The 24108-nt window shown below is 42.0% G+C and overlaps 1 protein-coding gene across 1 annotated transcript in view; it reads left to right on the top strand.

The window, feature by feature from the left end:
* The first annotated feature begins 453 nt into the window (after positions 1-453).
* The window catches only part of NCEH1 (neutral cholesterol ester hydrolase 1), a 65665-nt gene continuing 42010 nt past the window's right edge, over positions 454-24108 (top strand). Inside the window, exon 1 of the mRNA XM_008705327.2 lies at positions 454-922. Within this exon, the coding sequence (XP_008703549.1) occupies positions 785-922 (138 nt within the window). The 5' untranslated portion in view covers positions 454-784. The remainder of the gene's footprint in view (positions 923-24108) is intronic.

Below are 24108 nucleotides of genomic sequence, written 5' to 3' on the forward strand. Positions count from 1 at the left end.
TCCTGGCTTTGATGTTCTTTTTAATCCATTAATTATTTATTTGGATGCTAAAATTACCCCAGCTTTAGCTATTGGGAGATTCTTCAGGCTGTCACCTGTGTTGTTTCGACCAGACCCATCATTTTTGAGCACTTCCTTATCTTCTAGCACAACAGACTGGTCTTGTACTTTACTTGTCCCGGCCTTGGAATCACCCTTTCTCCAAAGAGCTAGAAGAGTCCTGGTTCTTTTTATTGGCGAATGAGATTTGGAGACCAAGACGTGGATGCTAGATATACTACTGGCTTGTCACTGATTGAGCTATAGGAATTTATTCTTTTCCCCCCCCATGTATCAGTTAGAATTTACATTCCATTGCAAGTCTGGCTCTAGAAGACTGTGGATTTTTATTATCTTTCTCAGTATCTCCATTGTGAATCAAATGGCCCACGGGCTTTGCACACACAGAGAGACTCATCACACTGAAACTATTCTGGGTTCAGCTTGGGATCCTGCAGGCAGGAGCCCTTAGTCACAGGCGTGCAATACAGACCTGTGTCCTCCAGAGTCCGCTGTGCTGCACGCAGCGCAGCCCTGGAGCTTTCTCAAACCTCCAGTGTCTGCAACACTTGCAAGGACATCGAAGAGGAGGCACGTCAGCGCTCCGACTTCCTCCCGACGACGCCTCTGATTGGCTCCTGGGCGTATCAGAAACCGGTGAATGAGCGGCTGACCCTTACAGAAACTTGCTGGAGGTCTTTGGGTGGCACAGACCTTTCCACCGCGTCCGCGGAGCCCGGGGAGGATGAGGTCGTCCTGTGTCCTGCTCACCGCCCTGGTGGCGCTGGCCGCCTATTACATCTACATCCCCCTGCCCAGCTCCATGTCCGATCCCTGGAAGCTGATGCTGCTGGACGCGACTTTCCGGAGCGCACAGCAAGTGGTGAGACGCAGCCCAAAGCTGATTCTCTCTCCCTCGTCTTAAGTACTATTTGAAGGGGGAAGCAAGGTTTCCGGACCGCGTCCCACGAGAACGCATATTTTTCTAACGCAGTTAGGTGATCGATTTTTAAGGTGGTTCAGTCTGTCGTTTTCAGGATGTCGCATTTGCCTCCTTGCTGGCGGCGGGCTAGATCTGTATCTTCTCGTCTGCGTTGGTGACCGCGAAGGTGAAGTTCCTGAATAGAATTTGACAACTGTTTAACGCTTCGTCTGTCTTAAATACCCCCTCTCTTTCTTGGTTTGCAACGTCAAAAACAAAAAACAAAAACACCTTTCAGCATTTTATAAGCCACCCTTCCCCATTTTCCTTCTGTAGGGGCCAGCAGAGAGTGAGTTAAATGTTTTAGGAAGGCTGTGGGGAAAATAGGCTCAGATTCCTGGCGGTGTGCAGGCACCTTAAAAGCAGAAGCGGGCACCGGCGATCTCCCGAGTTCCCTTGACCGTGGAGCTCTCTATTCCTGGGGGCAGTAGGCAGGGCTCCTGTAAGCACTTGAGTAACCGCGGGGATCTTTCGTTTCGTGCGTGGTGCTTATCAGCTCAGCCCAAGAAGGAGGCCAGGAGGCCTGGCTGCCGGTGGAGGGGGCCGCAGCCGCGATTTGCATGATGCACTTGTTTTCTGCCTGCCCTGCAGCATTTATTTTCTGTCCTTGATAGTCAAGGAGATAATCTTTTCCTGAGCCAGGATACTCCTGCTTACCCTGGAAGGGTAAAATTTCTGTCTGTTGTATCATGGGTATGGCTTTCTTTTCCCCGTAGACAGTACAGTGTAACTGTCTGCAGTTTATTCTATAGTAAGAGACATTAATTTTAGTGCCAGAGAATCTAAAATCTAAACTGCAGTCTGCAGCCAAGGCTGGGCCCTATTATTCTAACCCTTCTTAATCTCAGGTTATTTTTGTAAGCTCCTGTTTTTTCAGGAGTGACTAGAGAAAGACAGAAAAAAAAATCATGATTTTCCTAGAGGGTTGATGTTCCTTTTCCCTGTCCATTCTAAATGTGTGTAAAATCACAGAGTCCCTGACACTTTGTCCTATCAAAAAGCCCCTGAAGTAGGGTATTGTGACACACTCCTACTAGGGATTTGTTTTTCTTTTTTTTTTAATTAATTTTTAAAAAGATTTTATTTTTAAGTAATCTCTACACCCAATGTGGGGCTCAAACTCACAACTCTGAGATCAAGAGCCACATGCTTCACTTACTGAGGCACCCAGGTGCCCCAGGGATTTGTTTTTCTTAAATCCAGCCATTTTTTCCATCCCAAAGTCCCCTGTTGTCTCTTAAGAATGGTCTATGAAGTTGTAGATCCCCTTCCTTCCCTCCTGCTGACTGTAATGCCGACACGGTAGAAGAATGACTATCCCCTTCTATAGCATTTGTTCCAAGAAAGCTGGTCTTCCTGTAGGAAGCCCTGAAGTCCCTCTCTTCCCTCAGAATTATGTAATTTGGGAGTGATATCCTTTAAAAGTTCTGGGGTACAATGGTCTTTACCTGGGTGGGTTATAATGGCCTTCAACAATAAGAAGAATAATGACTAGTAAGAAGAACAAGAAAAACATGAAAAAAGAATCAAACTGCTATGCTGGCTGCAGAGATTAGTCTTAGTTTTCAGGTCACCAAAGAAGTCTTCCCCATCATGTGTCATTTGGGAAAAGCCAGGTTTGGAGAAAGACCATTCTTCCCCAGCTATAGGCTGTCAGCCCATCAACGGCAAGGCCTTTGGACCCTATGATCCTCTATATAGAATGTGTCCTCAGCTGGTGTTTGGGACTGATAATGTGTTGAAAGCCAGGTCACAGAGATAAATGAAGTAACTGATTATCCTCGCCTGACACTGTGGCTTGAGAGTGGGTTTGCCCAGAAGTGGCTCTCATCACTTTTCTTCTAAATTCTGAAATACTAGAAAGATCATTCAGGCCACATGGAAGCATATTGTACCCAGTAAAGCAATTTACTAATGTCACTTCAAATTGTCCCGGGGAAAAAGCAACATGACTTGAGACATTGTAAGTAAATACAAGCATGCTTGCTAGAGGTATGCCTCCCTGAGTCCCATCCCAACCCCTCCACTTACTGGCACTGAGGCCAGGCAATTTACTAACCTTCTCTGGCCCTCCATTTTCCCTGTAAAATAGGTTTAACACCTACCTGCCAAGGTTGCTATGAGGTTTAACAATGTATTTAAATGCCTGAAACTTAGAGTTATTCCTCTAAGAGTTGTTCCAAAGTTCCACAACGGATTGTGGAGAAAATCTGTGGGGTTGCCCAAGTGTGTTGAAACAGTAAAACAAATGTACACTGGAAAGGGATTTATTGGGGTGCCTGGATGGCTCAGTCGTTAAGTGTCTGCCTTCGGCTCAGGGCGTGATCCCGGGGTCCTGGGATCGAGCCCCACATCGGGCTTCCTGCTTTGCTGGGAGCCTGCTTCTTCCTCTCCCACTCCCCCTGCTGTGTTCCCTCTCTCGCTGTCTCTCTCTCTCTCTGTCAAATAAATAAATAAAATCTTTAAAAAAAAAAAAAGGAAAGGGATTTATCCCCTTGGAACCTTGGGGAGCTACCACTAAATCACACGGCGTAAAGTTTGTTACCCAAGCAATTTCAGTTAGAGTTGATTTGCTCAATTAAAAAAGCCACTGAAGCCACTTCAGAGGTGAAGCTTGGCCCATACTAGCACAGTAGGCACGTGCCCAGCATCAGGAAATATGAATGCTGCTTTTATTCTTTGTCACTGGCAGCTGCTACACCTCTTCATGCCCATTCTTATCTTCTTTATCTTGTGCAGACGAGTCAGATCATTGAGATTTTGCTCATTGTACTTTTTTTTCCTTGGGACTCCCGTATTACCTAAGAAGAAGCTATGTGAGATCTTTCTCTAAAGTCATCTCAAACACAGATGCTGCATTAAAATCCCCTAGGGAGCTTTAAAAGTCCTGATATACTAGATTTATTCAAAATCTCTGGGAGGTGAGCCTTATTTAAAATCTCTGGGAGGTGAGTCCCGGGCATCAGTAGTTTTAAAAGCTCCCAGGTGATTTCAATGTGCAGTAACATTGGAGAAGCACTGCTCTTCAAGGTAAATCAAATGTGTTGCAGATCAGATAATATGTATTCCTTAAATTGCACTCGGTATCTTGGATGCATGTTGCTGGGAATGAGCCCTTTTACGTTAGCATGGATTAGTTTATCAGATTAGTTGGTTGACACTTCGGCTGTAAGAGTCTAAGGGGATAAAATGCCAGTTAGGCAAATTTCAGTGTTACAGCAAATCCTTCATAAGATGTGAGCTGTGGAAAAGCACAACGGAAGATTTGAGAAAGGCAATGAAGAAGACTGGTGAGCAGGAGACTAGCGGGACAAAAGTCGGGAGCTTGGGGAGGTTCTGGAGACTGATTTCAAAATGCTGCGCAAAGAAAGTTTTTCAAAATGGTAGTGCTGGTACAGGGGAAGATACTGAGAAGTGGACACTGCTGACTTTGACGATGTGCATTGGAAGCAGAAGCAGGTTTATTCTTTGACCCAACAATCCTTCAGTATGAATTAATTTTAAGTAATCAGTGATCTAGGCAAAGCTATAGCTGTAAAGATGGAAACATTGTACAGGGTCAGAAACCTTGTTCAACTAGTCCAAAAGCACTGTTTTAAAAAAAAAAAAAAGATTTTATTTATTTTGAGAGGGAGAGAGAGAGAGTGAAGGGAGGGGCAGAGGGAGAGGGAGAGAGAGAATCTCAAGCAGACTCTACACTAAGTGTAGACCTCGGCTTGGGGCTCCATCCCACCACCCCAAGATCATGACCTGAGCTGAAGTTAAGAGTCAGTCACTCAACCGACTGAGCCATCCAGGTGCCCCAGCACTGCTGTTTCATGAGAAATATGGGGGAATGTTCAGCAACCTTGTTTTGTGTTGTTTTTGCAGCATCATTTAGAAAATGAAAGCAAGAAAAAGAAGAGAATATATAAATTATGGAACACATTTTTTAATACTATACAGTCAAAACACTTAGGTTGTAAAATAATGTTTCATGACCTACAAAAGATATGTACTTTATGTTACATGGGAAAATGCAACAAGACAGCATATATGCCATTATCCCATTTAAAATACTTATATATACCAAAACATATAGTTATGTACATCTATATCTATATCAATCTATCTATTCTTAGAGAAAAAGCAGAAGAGTATAAAGTATAATGCTTTTTTTTCCCCCTGGGCCATCTACAATTTTCATTTCTATACATTTTAGCTTTTCTACAATGAATGTGTAGTAATAAGAAATTATTTAAAAATTTTTTGTAGGTTTCCTACTTCTAAAGAGGAATTGATGTGCACACACATACCAATGTGATTAATATTTAAGTAATTATTATATAAGAAAATCAGATTTCTTTTGAAAAAAGCATCCTGGATCCCCTGATACAGCTATCACAGTGGCATGCTTCATGCTTAGTCACTTAGACGTGACACAGATGGGAAGCCCACTGTGTGCGGTTTTAGCGAGATGCCAAATGACCTAGAAGAACCTGCAGCCTGGTAAAGTGGAGAAAACATGTTAATACACAGCTATTATAAAGGTAGTTGCTGACAGGCATTACTGAAGAGGCACAGTTCCAGAAGATCATGGGAAGGAGAGGTTACGTACGGTTTAGAGGAAGGTAAAAATGGCAGCTAAAGGCAATAGGTATCTGAAGGGAGTTCAGAGCAATGGCTGGGTTTGGCTTACCTTGATCACTTCCCAATTTACTAATTCCTCTATGATGTATCTTTTTTCTAAAGATTTTATTTATTTATTTGAGAGAGAGAAAGAGAGAATGGGTGCAAGTGGGGGAGGAGCAGAGGGACAAACAGACTCCGAGAGGAGCACCGGAGCCTGATGCAGGGCTCGATCCCATGACCCCTAGATCATGACCTGACCTGAAATTGAGAGTGGGACGCTTAACCATCTGAGCCACCCAGGCCCTCCTCTACATCTTTTTTGATGAGATAATGTAAAACACGTTGTTGAAATTGGTGTTTTTGCTGAGTGTTCCCCCTGTTTCTTATGGACGACAGTGCTTTTGAACCAGTTGAACAAGTTTTACATCTTGTAAAATGTCTCCAAACATCAAAATGCAACGTAACTTCACCTGGATGTTCCACGCATGATGTGCTTTCAGGCAGTGTGAGTGTGGTTTAAATCCAGCGAGGCTGGATGCCATGCAGAATTCCAGTCTGCTAACTTTTTTCATAACTATTCACGAACTGGAACGTTTCTACTGTCAGGTAAATTTAACTCAAAAACATTAGTAAATAGTAAGTCTTCTCTGTCGCCTTCTAGACTTGCTGTGATACATATTACTTCATGTAAATTAGAGATTTCACCAATCTCAGTAATTTTTAGCTAACTTGATAGAATTTTTATAAACACTTGGCAGCAGAAATGCCTTAAGAATGCTTTAGGGGCAGGGCACCTTGGTGGCTCAGTCCATTAAGTGACCGACTCTTGATTTTGGCTCAGGTCTTGGTCTCCAGATCATGGGATCGAGCCCTTAACGGGGCCCCACACTCTGTGGGGAGTCTGCTGGAGATTCTCTCTCTCTCCCTCTCCATCTGCCCATCCGCCCCTAAAATAAATAAATAAATCTTAAAAGAAATTAAGGTCAGATTGATTCAACTACCAGGTGTGTTAGACTATGCCTAATTTATAGTTTTCCTAGTTATTTTTCCCAGAACTCTACAAATACAGCCTTCGACACAGGAATGCTATATTACTTAATTTTGGTGGGACCTTCTATTTCTAACGTGTGACATGGGCTTGATCTGAAGACATTTCTGGGAAGTGTGGAAGTGTAGTAATCATTCTTAAACAGTCTGTTAATGCACAATTACTTCTTTTAAAATACTGAGTCTATATTTTCACTGCCGAATGAAATGATGTGGGAGATCATTACTTATTTGCTCCATTTTATGTTTATGAAGAATTAAGAAGTGTAATTGAATGTCCAAGTGGCAAACCTGGTTGTATTCTCTACCCAATTTGTGTCCTATTATGAAATTTTAACGACCTATCTTTCAGTGTTTCCAAAATATAATTAAAATCCTACCCTTTGGAAGTCATCGCTCCTTCAATAACTATTAACTGAACACCAGTTCTAAGAACTGGCAAAACAAAAATGAAAAAGACACATACCTAATCTCAAGGAGTTTACAGTGGAGTGAAGGGAAGATAAGCCTATCGGTAGTTAGTGTGTTCTCGAATGACAGTTATTGACAGAGGCTTTATGGGTTGTTGCAAGAGCCTTGGAAGGGTCCTCTAATGTAGACCCAGGCAACAGGCCTTGAGGACTATTTCCCTTTGACACTGGCATCTAATCTGATTGTTTACAGTAAAAAAACTAACATCTATTCAGCATATACTGAGATTTACTCTGTGCCAGATACTGTGCTATATGCTTTGCGTGCGATTCATTTCGTCCATGCTGTAATTCTATGTGGTGGATGTTCTTATTCTCCTTCCCTTACAAAGGAGGAAACTGAAATGCAAAGAAAAATAACTTGCTCAAGATGACACAGTTTATGAGAGGCAGAATCACAATTCAACTCCTGCCTGTCTCACTCTGAGCCCAAGAGCTTTCCCACTGCACTAGCTTGCCTTTCCATAGGAGCTGAGTGAAGGAGGTGGAGTAGGAGAAGAGGGGGGCAGAAAGGAGGGTGGAAGGGCATTCCAGATGGAAGGGACATTCCGATGGGAGAGGATGGGATAGCTAAGGAACTAAAAGTGGCTTACACCTCAGAGAGGCAAGGCTGGAAGGAAGCACAGGCCACATAATGAATGGCTCTGTGGTCTGTGAAAGGAGCCACTGAAAGACTTTTCACAGGGAAATTGCATAGCCAAATCTGGGTTCTAGAACAGTCTTTCTCGTGACAGTGTAGAGGCTGGAGTTTAAGAAAGTAAATGAAGGTGAGAGTCCACTGAGGAAGCAATCCAGATGAGAGGTGAGAGCATGAACTTGCAGCGAAGCTGACAGACTTGCTGATGGAGCAATAGGATGGCGTGAAGGAAAGGAGTCAAAGATGGTACCTGAGACAGACTCTGGAGGACCTGCATGTACCGTGACCGTGACCGTGATTCAGGAAATGCAGATCGTAAAGTGAAGATTGTGGAGTTTTGGACCTTGTTTTGAAGTGTCTGTGGGACTAGCCCGAGGATAGCTTCTCATAAATAGTTTGCATTTGTGAGACCAGAGCCCAGGAGAGGGAGAGCTGGGCTGGAGACATGGATTTGGGAGTGGTCCCGGAAGTAGTGGGAATGGAAGTGCATGGAGTGACAGTAAGACTGAGAGATACTACCAGGGATACCCCAGGGGGATGCCAGTGGTGACACAGGGAGAGGAGGCCAGCACTAAGAGAAAAGAGACCCTAAAGGAACATGATTTTTTATTATATTTTACATTTATGTAGCACTCTAGATTTTACAAAAGATTTCACTTAATCTCATTTTTTTTTTTTTTTCAAAAAAATCTGTGTTCGGGGGCACCTGGGTGGTGCCGTTGGTTAAGCATGCAACTCTTGATTTTGGCTCCGATTGTGATCTCAGAGTCGTGAGATCAAGCCCCAAGTCCGGCCCTGTGTTTAGTGCAGAATCTGCTTAAGACTCTCTCTGCCCCACCCCTCTCTCTCTCTCTCTCTCTCTCCCCCAAATAAAACACATTTTTAAAAAATTTATTTAAGTTTTTTTTTAAGTAAGTTCTATGCCCAATGTGTAGCTTGAACTCAAAATCCCAAGAAAAGAGTCGCATGCTCCACCAACTGAGCCCCCCAGGCACCCCATCCTTTATTTTATTTTTGTAAGGAATAACTGACTGGCATGAATTACTTCCATTTATCAAGTGAGGAAACAGGTTCAAAAAGGGTCAGTGACATCCCCAATGTTCTCATTTATACTGGCAAAACAGACACTAGGATCAAATGTCCTGGACTTCTATTTTCCTGCTCTCACTTGCTGAGTCAGGCTGACCAGAAAACAAAGTCCACCATGCTGGATTTCCCCTCTTTGTCTCTGGTGCTGCCTCTGTGACCCACCCTTCGTAGCTGTGGCCACGCACGTGGGAGTGCTCATGATAACTTTGATGCTAGTTCACTGAACCCTGACCTTTTTCTGAGCTCCCATAGTTAAGTTAATGTTAACTGTGGTGCCTCCCAATCTTTTTTCATGCCATAGACTTGATAGCATTTGTAAAAGTATGCCAGGGGACACTGGAGAAAATAAGGAGGGATTCAATCTGTATGGGTTTGTAATAGAACTCACAAGATTAATATAGAGGATTATATGAATGGTTCTCAAATAGAATATGAACGTTGATAAGTTTTGAGTAGTAATCTATTTGTGGCACACCTGTTGGGAAGCTCTCCTCTCTACAGTTTATAACTAAATACAAGCTCATTATTATTGTTATTAAACACAGAGATCGTCCCCAACTTACATAGATCTGGATAGTCCTATAACTTATTGTCCAAACCAGGACATTTTTAAGAGTGATAGAGGCTGCTATTAATAATCATGCCAGGACAACTGTTTTAAACCAGAATTATTCCCAAACAAATCTGAGGCTCAGTCTGCTTTTATTTGGCTTACCAACATTTAGCATAACCAAGTCAAAGTTGTAGAATGGTTCCTGGCTTCCTGCTCTGCTCGAATCCAGTGAACCACCCCCCATCTCTTCCCGCACCCCCTGGCTTCCCGTCCCCTACAATAGTGGCAGAATAAAAGTACTGAGTTCCTTAACTGGCACGTAGAGCCTGCCACAGTCAGTCCCACATGGCTGGATATAGCCTCAGTGTTCCCATGATGTCTGCATGCTTGTATCTGACAACTTTCTTCCTGTTACCTCTGCCTCCCATGCCCTCCCACCCGTGGACGTTAGCTAACATTCCACACACCTTTCAACACCCACTCGAAAAGTATCTCTTTTGGAAACTTTGCTTTTTCCCCAGTCAGCCTTAATCTCTCTGTCCTGTATACTCTGCCAGCATTTGTGTGTGTGGCCCCTGTGTGTTTCTTTCCTTAGGTGGGTATTTCTTTATGTGCAAGCTCCCCACCAAATTCTAGGCTTTCTCAGCTATCATAGACATAATTTCCCTCTTATCTGTTTTAGGGTTTGGTTTTGGTTTGAAGATCATTCATTTTAGAGAAAACAGGAATTCGTGGTTCTGCTTACTTTCAGTCTTCTGTATTACTTCATTTGCCCCGAAGAGCAGACTTAGTGCTCCCATGTGCCTGTGACTCTGAACTTACCCCCAAATGGTTTTTTGCTGCCCTTTGCAACTTTTTTTTTTTTTTTTGCAAGGCTCACTGTTTCCTGGGTTCCTAACTTCCTCATATTATTTTTGTAGACTGATGCTTATTTTTGAGTCTGTAATGAATTTATCTGCCTGCTTCTAGTTAAACGTTAGGCCATCTCCTTAAAAGATCGTTGGTGAATTCCCGCATTCACTCGATATTGTTCTGCCTTTCCCTTTTCCTCTTGAACGGGTAATTGACAAACACTTCATGAGAAATTAATTTGACCGTCTTTTGTGCTGCCTATTCCATAGTATCATCCCTGCTCTGGGATTCACATTACCTTTTCTTTGACTGTTCTGAAGCCTACTCTTCTAAAATGCAAGATGTTTATCTCACTCTTCCTAGTTTATGCCTCACTTCGAAGGGTCACTCCGTCCTAAGCTTGCAGGCCCTTCCATTTCATGGCACAGTTCTCCCCTGTTAGTAAGAAGCAAGTCCACGGCAGCAATAATTCCTGTTTCCTTGACTTTCTTAGCAAGTCAATTCTGCTTGTAGAAAATGCTCTGCTTTTAATAGAATAAAATTGCTGGCAGATAGGAGTATAATAATGGATCCATTTACTGAATAATAAACACAACCACCAGCAAGGTTAAATGACTGCTGGCTGTGAATCGGGTCTGCTGGGCTCCATAGCCCTTTCCACAATATTCCACAACTTCCTATTATGACTGTTCCATCTTCCCTCCTTCCCTTCCACCCCTGCACTCTGAAATGTTTTGTATTAGTTGTATGACCCACATTAAGAAAGTATCACACAGGGATGTATCATGGATTTACAAATTTCAGTCCTAGGGGATTTTATGTATTATACCTTCAAAATTTTAGTCCTGGAGGATTTTAATATATATTACAAATTGAAGAAGTTCTATGGTTAAATAAGACTGGGAAATAACGAGTTAGAGTTAATCAGGAGTTCTTTTTTTTTACTTATAAGACATTTCGGAATTCCTACCATACTAATGTGTATTTTGAATCTTAGAATATTCTTACAGTGAGTCCCAAATGTACCTATAGATAGATCTTCATTTTACAAAAAACTTCATGCTAGGGGCACCTCGGTGGCTCAGTCGGTTAAGTGTCTGCCTTCTGCTCAGGTCGTGATCCTGGAGTCCTGGGATCCAGCCCCGTGTGGGCTAACTCCCTGCTCAGCAGGGAGTCTGCTTCTCCCTCTCCCTCTGCTCCTCCCCCCGTTCATGCTCTCTCTCTCTCTTTCACTCTCTCTCTCAAATAAATAAAATTTAAAAAAAGAAACCTTCATGATACTGATGGTGTTTTACCAAATTTGGAAGACCATTTTCATAGTGCTTAAGAGCATGGATTTGGGGCTCAGGGAGATCTGTGTTCAAATCCAGACTCTGAGCTATTCTAGCTGTGTGACCTTGAAGAATGTATTTTTTTTTTAAGATTTTATTTATTTATTTGACAGAGAGAGAGAGACAGCCAGTGAGAGAGGGAACACAGGCAGCGGGAGTGGGAGAAGAAGAAGCAGGCTCCCAGCGGAGGAGCCTGATGTGGGGCTCGATCCCAGGACTCTGGGATCACTCCCTGAGCCGAAGGCAGGCGCTTAACGACTGAGCCACCCAGGCACCCCAGAAGAATGTATTTTTAACCTATGAGTTTTTCTTGATCATGTAAATGGTTGTGATACTTAACCCATAATGGTATTATGAAGATTGCATAAGGCAATATGTATAAAGTTTTATTGTTTGTTGTCATTATAACACGTTAGTTAATATGTAAAGGACTTGTGGGGGGGGGCAGCACAGGATCCTGGAATCCAGCCCTGCATTGAGCTCCCTGCTCAGTGGGGAGTCTGCTTCTGCCTCTCCCTCTGCCCTCCCCCTACCCTGCTCATGCTCTCTCTCTCTTTCTCTCTCTCTAATAAATAAATAAAGTCTTTTGAAGAAATATGTAAAGAACTTGGAATAGTACCTGACATAAGAAATATATATAGTCCAGGGGCGCCTGGGTGGCACAGTGGTTAAGCGTCTGCCTTCGGCTCAGGGCGTGATCCCGGCGTTATGGGATCGAGCCCCACATCAGGCTCCTCTGCTATGAGCCTGCTTCTTCCTCTCCCACTCCCTCTGCTTGTGTTCCCTCTCTCACTGGCTGTCTCTATCTCTGTCGAATAAATAAATAAAATCTTTAAAAAAAAAAAAAAGAAATATATATAGTCCAGATCTGATTTTTGACAACTGTATGCAATATACTCCAATAGTAATATGCTATTTTGTATTCTTTTATTTTCACTGTTATTCTTGTCAGTCTGCTACTCTTCTTGCTAGCAGACTGGATTTCTATACAGATATAGATCTTCTTGACTTAAACTTTTATTGGCTGTAGCTACTGGGTTTCACTCCTGGCTTCAGCACTAACTAGTTGTGAAACTAATTGGGGAGGTTACTTGAACTCTGACGTTAGTTTTCTCATCTGTAAAAGTGAGATGATAGTGCTTCCCTTGAGACTTGTTATATGGACTACATGTGATTGCATTTATAAAATTTTTGCACAGTGCTTGCTGTAAAGAACTAATAACTTCTTCCTATAGTTAAAGTTTTGGAGTCTCTGGGCTGAGTTTGCTGATGTTCTCACTGACTAGATCTATGAATCTTCCTCCTCATAGCTAACTCAACCTTTATAAGAATCCTGTAAGGTAAGTATTATTACTACTCCTATATTGTAAATATAGAAACTGGGCACAGAGGGGTTAAGTATCTTGCCCAAATCGCACACCCAGAACCAAAACTCTAATTCAGGCACTCTGCCTTTGGAGTTGGTGCTCTAAAGGTCAAAGAAATTGAATGTCTCTTAGGCTTTCACTGCCTTATATCAAAGATCTCCACTGGAGTTTGCCAAGGTATCAATTCATTTTAGAATATGATGTCACCTGAAAAGAGTTCCTAGGCTTTAGGTACCTAAGGTACAGTTGGTGACATGACATTTTGTTATATAAAGTCCTTTATTTGAATTCTGTCCCAGTAGTGAGCCATCTTGCCACACTGTGAAAGTGGTGAAGCAGGGTTGATCTTTTTCTCAACAAAGGGCTTTGAATTTGCCCAAATGCTGCCATCTTTTGTGCCTAGAGATCTGGCCTGTACCTCTAGGAAAGATGACTTTGCCTTCTAAAGTCATTAAAGGCAGGTGTCTTCAGTTGACCACCATAACAGAAGAAATTCACGGTGGCCTCTATCATTCCTTAACGACCATATACCGGGCCCTGGGGTGATAGCAGTTCACAAAACACATGACACTTGGCCTTCCTAGGCTACAATTCCATGCCAAAAATATGTGGCAAGAAAATAAAGTGAATATGGAGAAATTTGTTGGCAGGCCGATGATAATTGAATTCCTATAAAGACATGAAATTCTGTATAGAAACAAGGTTGAATGAGAAGAGAGTAGTTTTAGATCCGAGAAGAGGTGTTGCCAACAAAGGGGGCACAGCAGTCAGGGAACAGTGAGGAAAACTGGAGAAATAAAGTGTCAAAGAGACCAGCAAAGAGTAGTACCAGGAGAGGGTTGTCAACTGTGTTGAATTCTTCTGAGAGGTTGAGGGACGTGAGGTTGGAATGGGGCCCATCAGCCCTACATCCTGGTGTCCTCGAGGTATCAGCCACAAAGGTACTCCCAAGCAACTGTGGAGTTTACATTTCAGGGTGTCAACCCGTAGCCTGTTTGTTGGAATGATTTCAAGAATGTCTGCCAAAACTACTGTTTTGGGTGGTAATGCTCATCATAGTAAGCTATCATTTCTCACAGGAAATAGCCAGAATAAACTACAGCTTATGATTAAAACCTGAGATGGAAGTTATTGATGGATATTACTGAGGTACTAAATGGCTACATATAAAAAATAAATATAAAAGTTATATACATATAACTATTGAGTAGATTTAAAAAATATTTGCTTAAAAAAATTTAGGGGCACCTGGCTGTCTCAGTCAGTTAAGCGGTGACTCTTGATCTTGGGGTCATGGGTTCAAGCCCCATGCTGGGTATGGAGATTGCTTAAAAATTAAAAAAAAAAAATCTTTAAAAAATTATAAAGGCAGAAAGAAAGAGTAAAATAGCTAATTTCCCCAAAAAACTAATTTTAAATTTATTTTGGTTGTTTCATCTATGTGGAAACCTATCTTAAAATGTGGACTCTTACAAGCTAAGTAGCTTTTTCTGTCCACATCAGATGAATATTAAACTTTCTCCCTTGTAGAAATGCATATACTTTACTTTCATCAAGAACAGTGGGCCAGTATTTTTTAGGACACACCATGTGCTAGATTTGAGCCTTAGTTAGCAACCATGGAAGCTCTTACTGACCAAGACCAATAACTTGTCAGTCTTATTTACTCACAGAGCAAATTCAAATTGGCATAATTCTGCAACTTAAATGAAGATATTTTGGATAAAAACAAGAACATTGTTATTATGTCTACAGAAGGAATCTCTTTGGCAATGATTTTTAATTCCTCTACATAGATGATTTCCCAACTCCAGAAAAGCCTATTTTTGGGTAAATCATAGAACTTTAACTGCTTAAAAAGTTGGACTTTCATTTGAGTGTTGTCAGTGTTAAATGTCTTTATGCTATTCCCCCCACCATCCATTTTTTGAGTCTGAAAGGATATAAAGAAACTATCAGATGGGGAAGTAAGGGCATTCCAGGAGAACAGCAGGCGTACAGTTCCGAGGTGGGACAGCATGGCGCCTCCCGGAAGCTACTTCTATTGAGATTCTGAAAGGGATAGGAAGTTTGAAGGAGATCTCTATGTAACTGAACCATGGGTAGAACTAGTCCCAGTCTTGTGTTAAGATCTATTTCACTGTTTTAATTATGCTATCTCTATGTAAGCTAATAGTAAAAGTATGAAAACATCCAACAAAAGTATGATTTTTCATGAAAATAAGTACCACTTGGTGAGGTAAGCTTTAAACCACCTATTAAAAACATTCTGTTTCAGACCTGTAGAATAGCATTTAAATTTTGGTGCCCAAATATATAGTTTGAGAACAATTTATTTTGCTACTGTTATTTGGTTTTAGTACTCTTTTGTCTTAAACAAAAACTTCTTTAAGTCGGTCTTTCCTGTTGTGTCCCTGTGCGCTGCTTCAGAAAACTCATTCTTTGTTTAAAGTTTAAAACAAACACTGCAGTTATTGCGAACTATGGTGCCTTACTTGAGACAAAAGCTTCTTGAATGCTCATCAGAGGGGTTGAGTCTATGGTTAGAGACCTCTTGTTTTAACCACCCAGTCTAGTTTCTGTCTCATCCCTCCTTCCTTCTGTCACTCCACCCTGTTCTTTCCCTCCATAGAACATATGCTATTGGGAATTGTCTGTTTAATTACTCCTAAGTAATTTGTCTCCCTAAGTAATTCTGTCTTTCTTTCTTGCCAGGCCGGAAGTTCTGTGAGGGGAGGGAGAGTGTCTATGGGTTTACCACCATGTACCCAACTCCTAAAAGTACCTGGCATGGAGTAAATCCTCACATATCTGCTGAGTGAATAAATGGTGACTGACCCAAAGTCCCTGGACAGCTTTTACTGTAAAGAGGGTGGTGGAAATGTCCTGACAGGAAGTTTTCCCTGTACATCCCACTTTTCCAATAAGGCATCATCAATAGGACCAGCAGCAAAATGTGCTTGCTATTGTTTTTGGTTTGGGTGTTTCTTCAGATTTATTTAAATTCTAGGTAGTTAACATACAGTGCAATATTGGTTTCAGGAGTAGAATTCAGCAATTCATCACTTACATACAATACCCAGTAAATGTGCTTGCTTTTGCCCTGCATTCCTGTTCCTCTTCATGAAAAGCCCAAGTAGAAAAATGATAAGGGGTAAGCTGCCTGCTTTTTTGAGAACACGAGAACTTAAAAGCAACAAAGAAAGGAAACATAACCTGCACTCTATGAATCCATTCACAGTTAGATTGGGCAAGAGTTACCTCCCAGGGAGTGTGCCCGTCCTATGGGAACAAAGGTGAAGGAGGTAGATGTTACATTATCTCTGTTTCTACAAGTATCGAAGGTAGAAGCTTGAACCAAGCACTAGAGAGCGCAGAGGCAGGAGTGACTGTCTGAGGAGTGAGTAGGGCAGGGTGCCACAGAGGAGGGGGCATTTGCAATGGATCCTAAAGGGTGAACATGAGTTTGGTGAACATGAGAGGAAAAAGGAGAGATTCCAGTAACAGATGGAACTCTACAGTTCAGCCTTCTGTATCTTTGAGGAAGATGTATACTGCATGGGCAAGATAGGCTGTGTAGGCACAGCTGTGTACAGGGAAGTAGCGTGTAGGGATAGGAGTAGGTAAAAGGTGTGTTTGTGCAGTAGGTGGTTATCAGCAGGGAGAGAATGTCGCTGTAAGTTGTATGATCTCTACCTGTCGCAGCTGCTTTAAAATTTTTTACCATAGAAGCATAATTCCTTGAGTAAATTAGAGGACTGAATTATTTTTTATCTACCAGGAGAAATATATGATTATGCTATCGAAAATGTAGAAAATAGAAAACTTGACTGCAGTCTCCCCTTAACCCAGCCACCATTTCCTTTTTGTTATATTTTCTTCCAGTCTCTTTTTGTGTATGTGTTGGCTTTTGTTAGACGCTATCATACTATACATACAGTTTTACACACAACTTCTTTTACTTATCATTTACCAGAAGGATTTACCGTATCATTACTGCGTAGTATTCCCTTCCCTTGGGAATGGATATATCAAAGAGCATGTACCATTTTTAAGCTATTTCTCTATTACCATATACTTAGACTAGTTACTTGCTATTATAAATAATGTTACAGTGAACATATTTGAGTATATAATCTTTTTGTTTTTAGGGTTTTTCCTCAAGTGATTGCCCCAAATTAGAACTACCATTCCAAAGAGTATAAATATTTTTACAGGTCTTGTTTCTTATTTCTAAGTTATTTTCCTGTATATGGTTAATAGCAGTGTGAGAGAATGCTAGTTGTTTTATACTCTTTCCAGCATGAAGTATTGGACAGCGGACCATTGAGCAGCACAGCTTTGAACTGAGCATGTCTCCTTATACATGGATTATTTTTCAGTACATACTGTAAATGTATTTTTTCTTCCTTATGCTTTTCTTAATCACATTTTCTTTTCTCTAGCTTACTCTCTGGTAAGAATACAGTATATAAGACATATATGAAATATGTGTTAATCAGTCATTATTGGTAAGTCTTCTGGTTAGCAGTAGGCTATTAGTAGTTAAGTTTGGGAGAGTCAAAAGTTATAAGCAGATTTTCGACTGTGCTAGTGGTTTGGCACCCCTCACTTCTGCGTCGTTCAAGGGTCAACTGCCATTGACTTTTTAAAACTTAATTTAATAGCTTACGTGGATACCTCATTTAACTGTAATTTCTTTGAAAACAGTTGACATTTTCTACACTGCCCTGCAAAGGAAAATATAGGGGCTTGTTAGCAGAGTGCCTATTCCTCCAAGTATCTTCCTCTGAGCTTAATGGACTGGTGAGGACATTGCTGGCACTCAGAACATGTCTGAAACATTTCTGGAGAAATTTGATTCCAAGCCATTACCTGAGGTACACATGAACATCAGTCTCATTGCTTTATAGTCTCACCGTGTTTATGAACAGAGGGCAATCCTCAGCTTCATTACACACCTTTTTATTTAGGGGGACTTTGGCTTTTCTGGAAATTAAATTCAACCTCAGAGAAAGAAGATTTGTCATCATTAAGAGTATACAAAGGAATGAACCAAAGTCCGTGAAAGCAGTTTAAAAAATACTTTAGTCAGTGGTAGCCATGTTGGATCCAACATATGAACTCCCTACTTTGCAAGGGTTAAGTCATTTCCATGCTCTAGAAGTTGCTTTGGTTTTCAGTTTATGTGAAGATTATCAGCTTCCACCCCTGCTTGTATTGTAGGGCCCAGTATGTCCAGAGCAACTCCAAGTGTTTACACATCTGTCAACCTCAAGAAGGGCCAGTGACCCTTAGCATAGTACTGGGCACCTACCATTTTAACACCCAGTTATAAATAGCCCACTTCCTGGCATCCTTGAGGGGTGGTGGTAAAGTTTGGACTTTCTTTCATACTTATACTACATCATGTTATATTATATTCTCTTTAATGTATTTCCCTTTTGAAAAAGAAAAAGGTGGGGCACCTGAATGGCTCAGTTGGTTATGCATCTGATTCTTAGTTTCTGCTCAGGTCATGATCTCATGGGTCGTGGAATCAAGCCCCCAGTTGGGCTCTGAGCTCAGCGAGGAGTCTGAGATTCTCTCCCTGTGCTCCTCCCCCTGCTTTTGTACCTGCTCTCTCTCTCTCTCTCTCAAGTAAATAAATAAATAAATATTTTTTAAAAAAACATATTTCCCTTTTGTCTTCTAACTCTTACCCAGTTTATTATCTCAATAAAATTCATCCTTATCCCCCCTTTCTTTTGTAATTCCCTAAGAATGAGTATAATTACCTCTGATAAGAAGACTATACTTAAATCAGCGATAGGGAAATCCGTGTGCTTTGAAGGGAAAAGAAATTTTATTTTATTTTATTTATTTTAATTATTGCTTTGAAAGGAAAAGAAATTTTCAAAAGAAGGAGGGCACGTATTGCATGGTGCACTGGGTGTTATACACAACTAATGAATCATCGAGCCTTACATCGGAAACCGGGGATGTACTGTATGGTGACTAACATAATATAATAAAAAATCATTTAAAAAAAAAAAAGAAAGAAATTTTCAAAAGAAACAAGTGCATCGGCCTCTGCAGTCCTTGAGAGAACCCGTAAGTCCCACGCAGATTTTCCATAATTCCCAGGTCCGTTGTCATTGCTCTCTAAACTGCTTCTATGCATCATTGCAATCTAAAATGCCAAATAAACAAAACCCACAGTCAAATATTTCTAATTTTATGTCTTGGTTTTATTTCTTATTACCCAAGTTTGGAGTTAAAACACTGTCAATTAGGCATATTGTTTGTATGAAAAAATGTGTTCTGACTCTCAGACCACCAACTTGAGAGCCACAGACTGACCTGCAGATGTGTTATTTTTGGTCCACATTGTATATTAAATATTTCTATTTTTTATGTTTTTTAAGTTTATTTATTTATTTAAGTCATCTCTACACCCAACATGGGGCTCGAACTCACAACCCCGAGTTGAAGAGTTGCATGCTCTTCCAACTGAGCCAGCCAGGCGCCCCTGTATGTGAAACATTTTTAAATTCATTGCCAATACCTAAAAATTCAGAATATTTCACACAACAGTCTGGACTTCCTGCTTCTCTTGAAAAATCCGATCATCTGGCAACGGTAGGCCAGAATATCCATATCACACAATCACCTAGGGAGGGCAGCAGCTTCATCCTTATTCCAGGCCTTGTTTCTCCAATTTGCCACAAGCCTCCCATTCCCTGATGTCTTCTAACCTGTTTTACTTATTTGCATTAGCTGCTCTGGCCCCTGCAGACATGAGTTTAAGGCTTCTACAATAGGCTTAGTGTTGCATGGAAGTTGGCTAGCTGAGGAAACCCAGCACACTCCTATGTGCTAATTAGACGTAGGATCAAGCTGAAATAAAATCAAACATCCACCCTTCTCACCTTCCCGCATAGGAACACTATGTGAACCTTTGTAGTCTATCCCCAGCAAAGAGTTGGACACTAGACATGCTGAAGACCAGAAAGAGTTGGATCTAGCAGGGGAGAAATAATCCTTAGAATAACACTGAGACAGTGGGCCCTGCCTGGGACTCGGAGCTGGATTGGAGGCCTGGTTCTGGCCAAATAGAGGAAGATCTCAGGGAAATCATTCAAATTCATTTTAAGTTTTGATTTGTAAAACAGCAGGGCTGGACCAGGTAAAGCAGTCCCAAACCAGTTTTAAGGGAAGTTAATGGGTGTGAGGAAGTTAAAGAGTAAGCAGAATTCAATAAATCTCTCTCTTATGTCAGGGACTTGTCAGTGTCTTAAAGAGCTGTTGTGCATTGGGAATCTCTGAGAGAAGAATTGATATATAGTATTTCCCAAGGTTATTTAATCACAGAATCCTTCATCCTTTGTTCTCTGTGCAAAATTATCTCCTCAAGGTGCTGTTTTATAGAGCTCAGCTTGGGAGAAGGTGCTTTGAGCTTTCCTCTCAGCTGTGACACTCTAATATCTAAGTATGTAAGCCAGAGATGTCCAAGAGAGCTCAGAATCAGGTCACGGGACACTGCTAAAAAGATTGCAGATCGTGAGGACTTAGAAAGATGCTGGTGAAACATGGATGCTTCCAGCTCTTGGTCTGGGAAGCAGATGGAACAGTAAGGTGGGATTTTTGTACAATTACATTGTACAAAAATAAGTACAGAGTTAAGCAATTTTGCTATGAAGGGGAAGAGGTAGAAAAGTTAGTGTCTCAGAAACTTTGTGAGATGAATTGGGACTTTTTTCAGTAGAGATGTAGTAAAAACAAAAAACAAACAAACAAAAACCTGTAGCCAGATCCGCCGACCTGGGGTCTAGTTCAAACGTGTCAGTAACTGGATGATTCGGAGTTTGTCAGCTCACCTCTCTGGGCATCAGTTTCCTCAATGTTAAAGAAGAGAGACTATATAGGTAGGCGCTTTACGTTTTGAAATTATACTTTTATTTGCACCTCATTTAGTTAGTAAGGATTGAGTCCTTCAGAAGGGGATTTGGTGAGGAAAGATGTAGGAGCAATCTAGGCTGAGACCTAGATTAGAGAGAATTAGGTCAAGAGAGGTACGTTACAAGCTCCTGGAGGATAAATCTTCAATGGTACCCTGTGAAACTGTGAGTTCCAACTACTGGGGCTTCTCTATAGAATTGCACATGGACTAGAAGGTATTTGCTTGTTGGCTTCTATGCTAACATGGCTTAATTTCCCACTGAACCCCACCACACATCTGACTGGATTGAGTTATCATTACCTGCTCTAAGAAGAGGATTTATTTGATTAGTTTTCCCAGATGTATAGGTTTTTTCATTAATAGAGTACCTGGATAATCGCACTATGGTGAACTTTTGTTTGTAGTCTTGTGATGTTTTCTTGGGCACTTACCAAAGTAAAATTAGTTTTAGTAATCTTAAGATTATGAGACACAGTCATGTATGTCTCAGTAAAGAGTTTCAGATGTATGGGAAGCACCATAGCATTCCATTGTTCAAGTGTTAAATGTATACTTTTGAGTGTGATTTTGGACACTCATTCATTCCACAAGTGTTTGTTGCACACATACTGTATGCCAGGCAGGGTACTAAGTGCTAAGGATGAAGCAGTGAACAAATGTATCATCATTATCTTTATGACCCGGGTGGATGTGTACCTAGCTTCAAAGAAAGAACTGTTGCCTATGCAAACATTAACTCCCTCATTCATTTTTATCTAATGACTCTATTCATTTTAAGTTATAAGAGAATGATAAAATGGGGGCGCCTGGGTGGCTCAGTCGTTAAGCATCTGCCTTCGGCTCAGGGCATGATCCCAGAGTCCTGGGATCAAGGCCCATATCAGGCTCCTCCACTGGGAGCCTGCTTCTTCCTCTCCCACTCCCCCTGCTTGTGTTCCCTCTCTCGCTGGCTGTCTCTCTCTCCCTCTGTCAAATAAATAAATAAAATCTTTTAAAAAAATGATAAAATGGTAACTTTCGGCAAAGTTTACCAGAAAGAAAATATGCTTAGTCACTTTATCTAATATACTACATGAGAGGAAGAAAATGTTTGATAATACTAGATTTTATTAACATCATGGTGGTAAATAACCTTATACCTAGGTTTCTTTATAAATTGCTGGGTCACATACAATTCAAAACCCCCAAAGAAAGGAACGGTCTTTAAATATGTTCTTCTTGAAAATCCTTAACTGCTGTATGCCAGTCTATCTTCAAGCAAAATTTGATTATGCACCATTTTATATTTACATAGGAAAATGATGAAGCACAACTAATGCAAGCACACTTTAACCTTGTCTCCTTCTGAGCTGGAGGCCAGGGCACACTCCCAGATTGGTGGTTTTCCTGGCCTCATTAACAGTAGTGTCCTGATCGTCAACACCAGCCTCCTCTCTTCTGAAGTGTAAAGGTGGTGGTCTCTGGGTTACAAACAATAGCATTTTTCTTGAATTATGCTTTTTCTACACTAGGACATTTCAGGGCTAAAGGAGTTGAAAAATTAAGCATTGAGGAAATGTCCAGTTTGCGCTTGGGTGTTCCATGTGTAGTGTAAGAGCAGAATGAAAGGGTTTCAAAATCAAATTCTTCACTTCATACCTACTTGACAACTTTTTATAAGCCCCAATTTTCTTTTTTTTCCCTTTTTTTTTAAAAGATTGTATTTATTTATTTGAGAGAGAGAAAGCCAGCGCACAAGTGGAGGGGAGGGGCAGAGGGAGAAGCAGACCCACCCAGCAGGGGCCCTAATGTGGGGCCCATGCTGGGAGGGGCAGAGGGAGAATCAGACCCACCCAGCAGGGGCCCTAATGTGGGGCCCATGCTAGCCCGAACCCAGGACCCCAGGACGATGACCCAAGCAGAAGGCAGATGCCCAGCCTACTGAGCTAGCCAGGAGCCCCTATAAGCCCCATTTTCAATCCTCATAGAACAAATCATGAAAAAAATAGACTCAAGTTTAACTCCTCTTCTCCAACACATTTGGATATATTGTATTCAGAATGAAACTCAAATTTGAAACTAACGGGCTGGCCAGGATCTGATTGCTTCCAGTTAATATCATTTAGTAATGTCAGAATAGGTTCACATTGTTATTTTACTATTATATTTATTGTTTATATCACATTGTTATATTGTTTATTATTATTTTAAAGTCCAACAATATTTTAAAATATTTTAGTGTTTCATTTTCTTTTTCCATTTTGTTCTCCTTTTCAATTTCTGCCCCCTCTTATTTCTCTGAGTCTTGAGACACTGCAGAGTGGGGATCTTCCTCATTAGACTCGACTTCATCTTCTTCCTCTTCGTCGTCCTGCTCCCACCTTGTCAGGTCCTCAGCCTCTAAGGTCCACCTGTATCCCTGCATCCTCGGTGAGCTCATGGGTTTTGACAAGTAGGATCTTAGCGACGTCATCGTACTTCTTTCCCAGAGTCTGAAATTCTTATTACGTTTGGCCTCTACGTCCTCACGCCGCTCCTGCAGCTTTGAGCGCAAGGCCTGGGCCTTTCACAGAGCGAGGCGGGCTCTCACGAAAGGCATTTGTAGGCGTTGGTGTCCCCTCTGCCCGGCCTGGGCTCCTCTGCCTAGCGCCCAGCGCGCCGTCGGGCTCCACGCCTCGCCCCGCCTGCCCTCCGTGGCCGCCTGGCTCCCTGGGGCCGCCGTCCTGGAGGACGAGAGTTAAAGGCGAAGGGCGAGGGCTTCCGGCGGGGAGGGCAGAGCGGCGGGCCTGTGACTCAGGCGCTGCACCAAACCCCGGCTGCGAGAGGCCAGGAAGGCGCCGCCTCCCCTGTCCCCTGTCCCCTGTCCCCGGCGGCTTTCCGGCGACCTAAGGCCGTCTTCGCAGCCGTTCATCCCCGCGCACCGGCTGCACGCCCGCCTCGGGGCTCGTGCGCGCCGATGGCCGCAACCGGGTTTCCGCTCTCCGAGTTCAGACACAGACCAGCCCTCGCACGGAGAACGGAGAGGTGCAGCAATGGAGACGCGTTCAAGCCAAGTCGTCACACACGGATCCTGGCAGAGCCGAGCAGTTTTCTGCGGAGCGGGGTGGGGCCGCTGAGGGGTGGGGGACTTCACAGAGGAGGTGTCTGGAAGAATAAATAGGAATTCCGGGAAGGGACCGTTCAATCCTGTGGGAGGCCAGCAGTGCGCC

This window comes from Ursus maritimus, unplaced genomic scaffold, assembly GCF_017311325.1.
Source record: "Ursus maritimus isolate PB19 unplaced genomic scaffold, ASM1731132v1 scaffold_4, whole genome shotgun sequence".
In the NCBI taxonomy this organism is placed as follows: domain Eukaryota; kingdom Metazoa; phylum Chordata; class Mammalia; order Carnivora; family Ursidae; genus Ursus; species Ursus maritimus.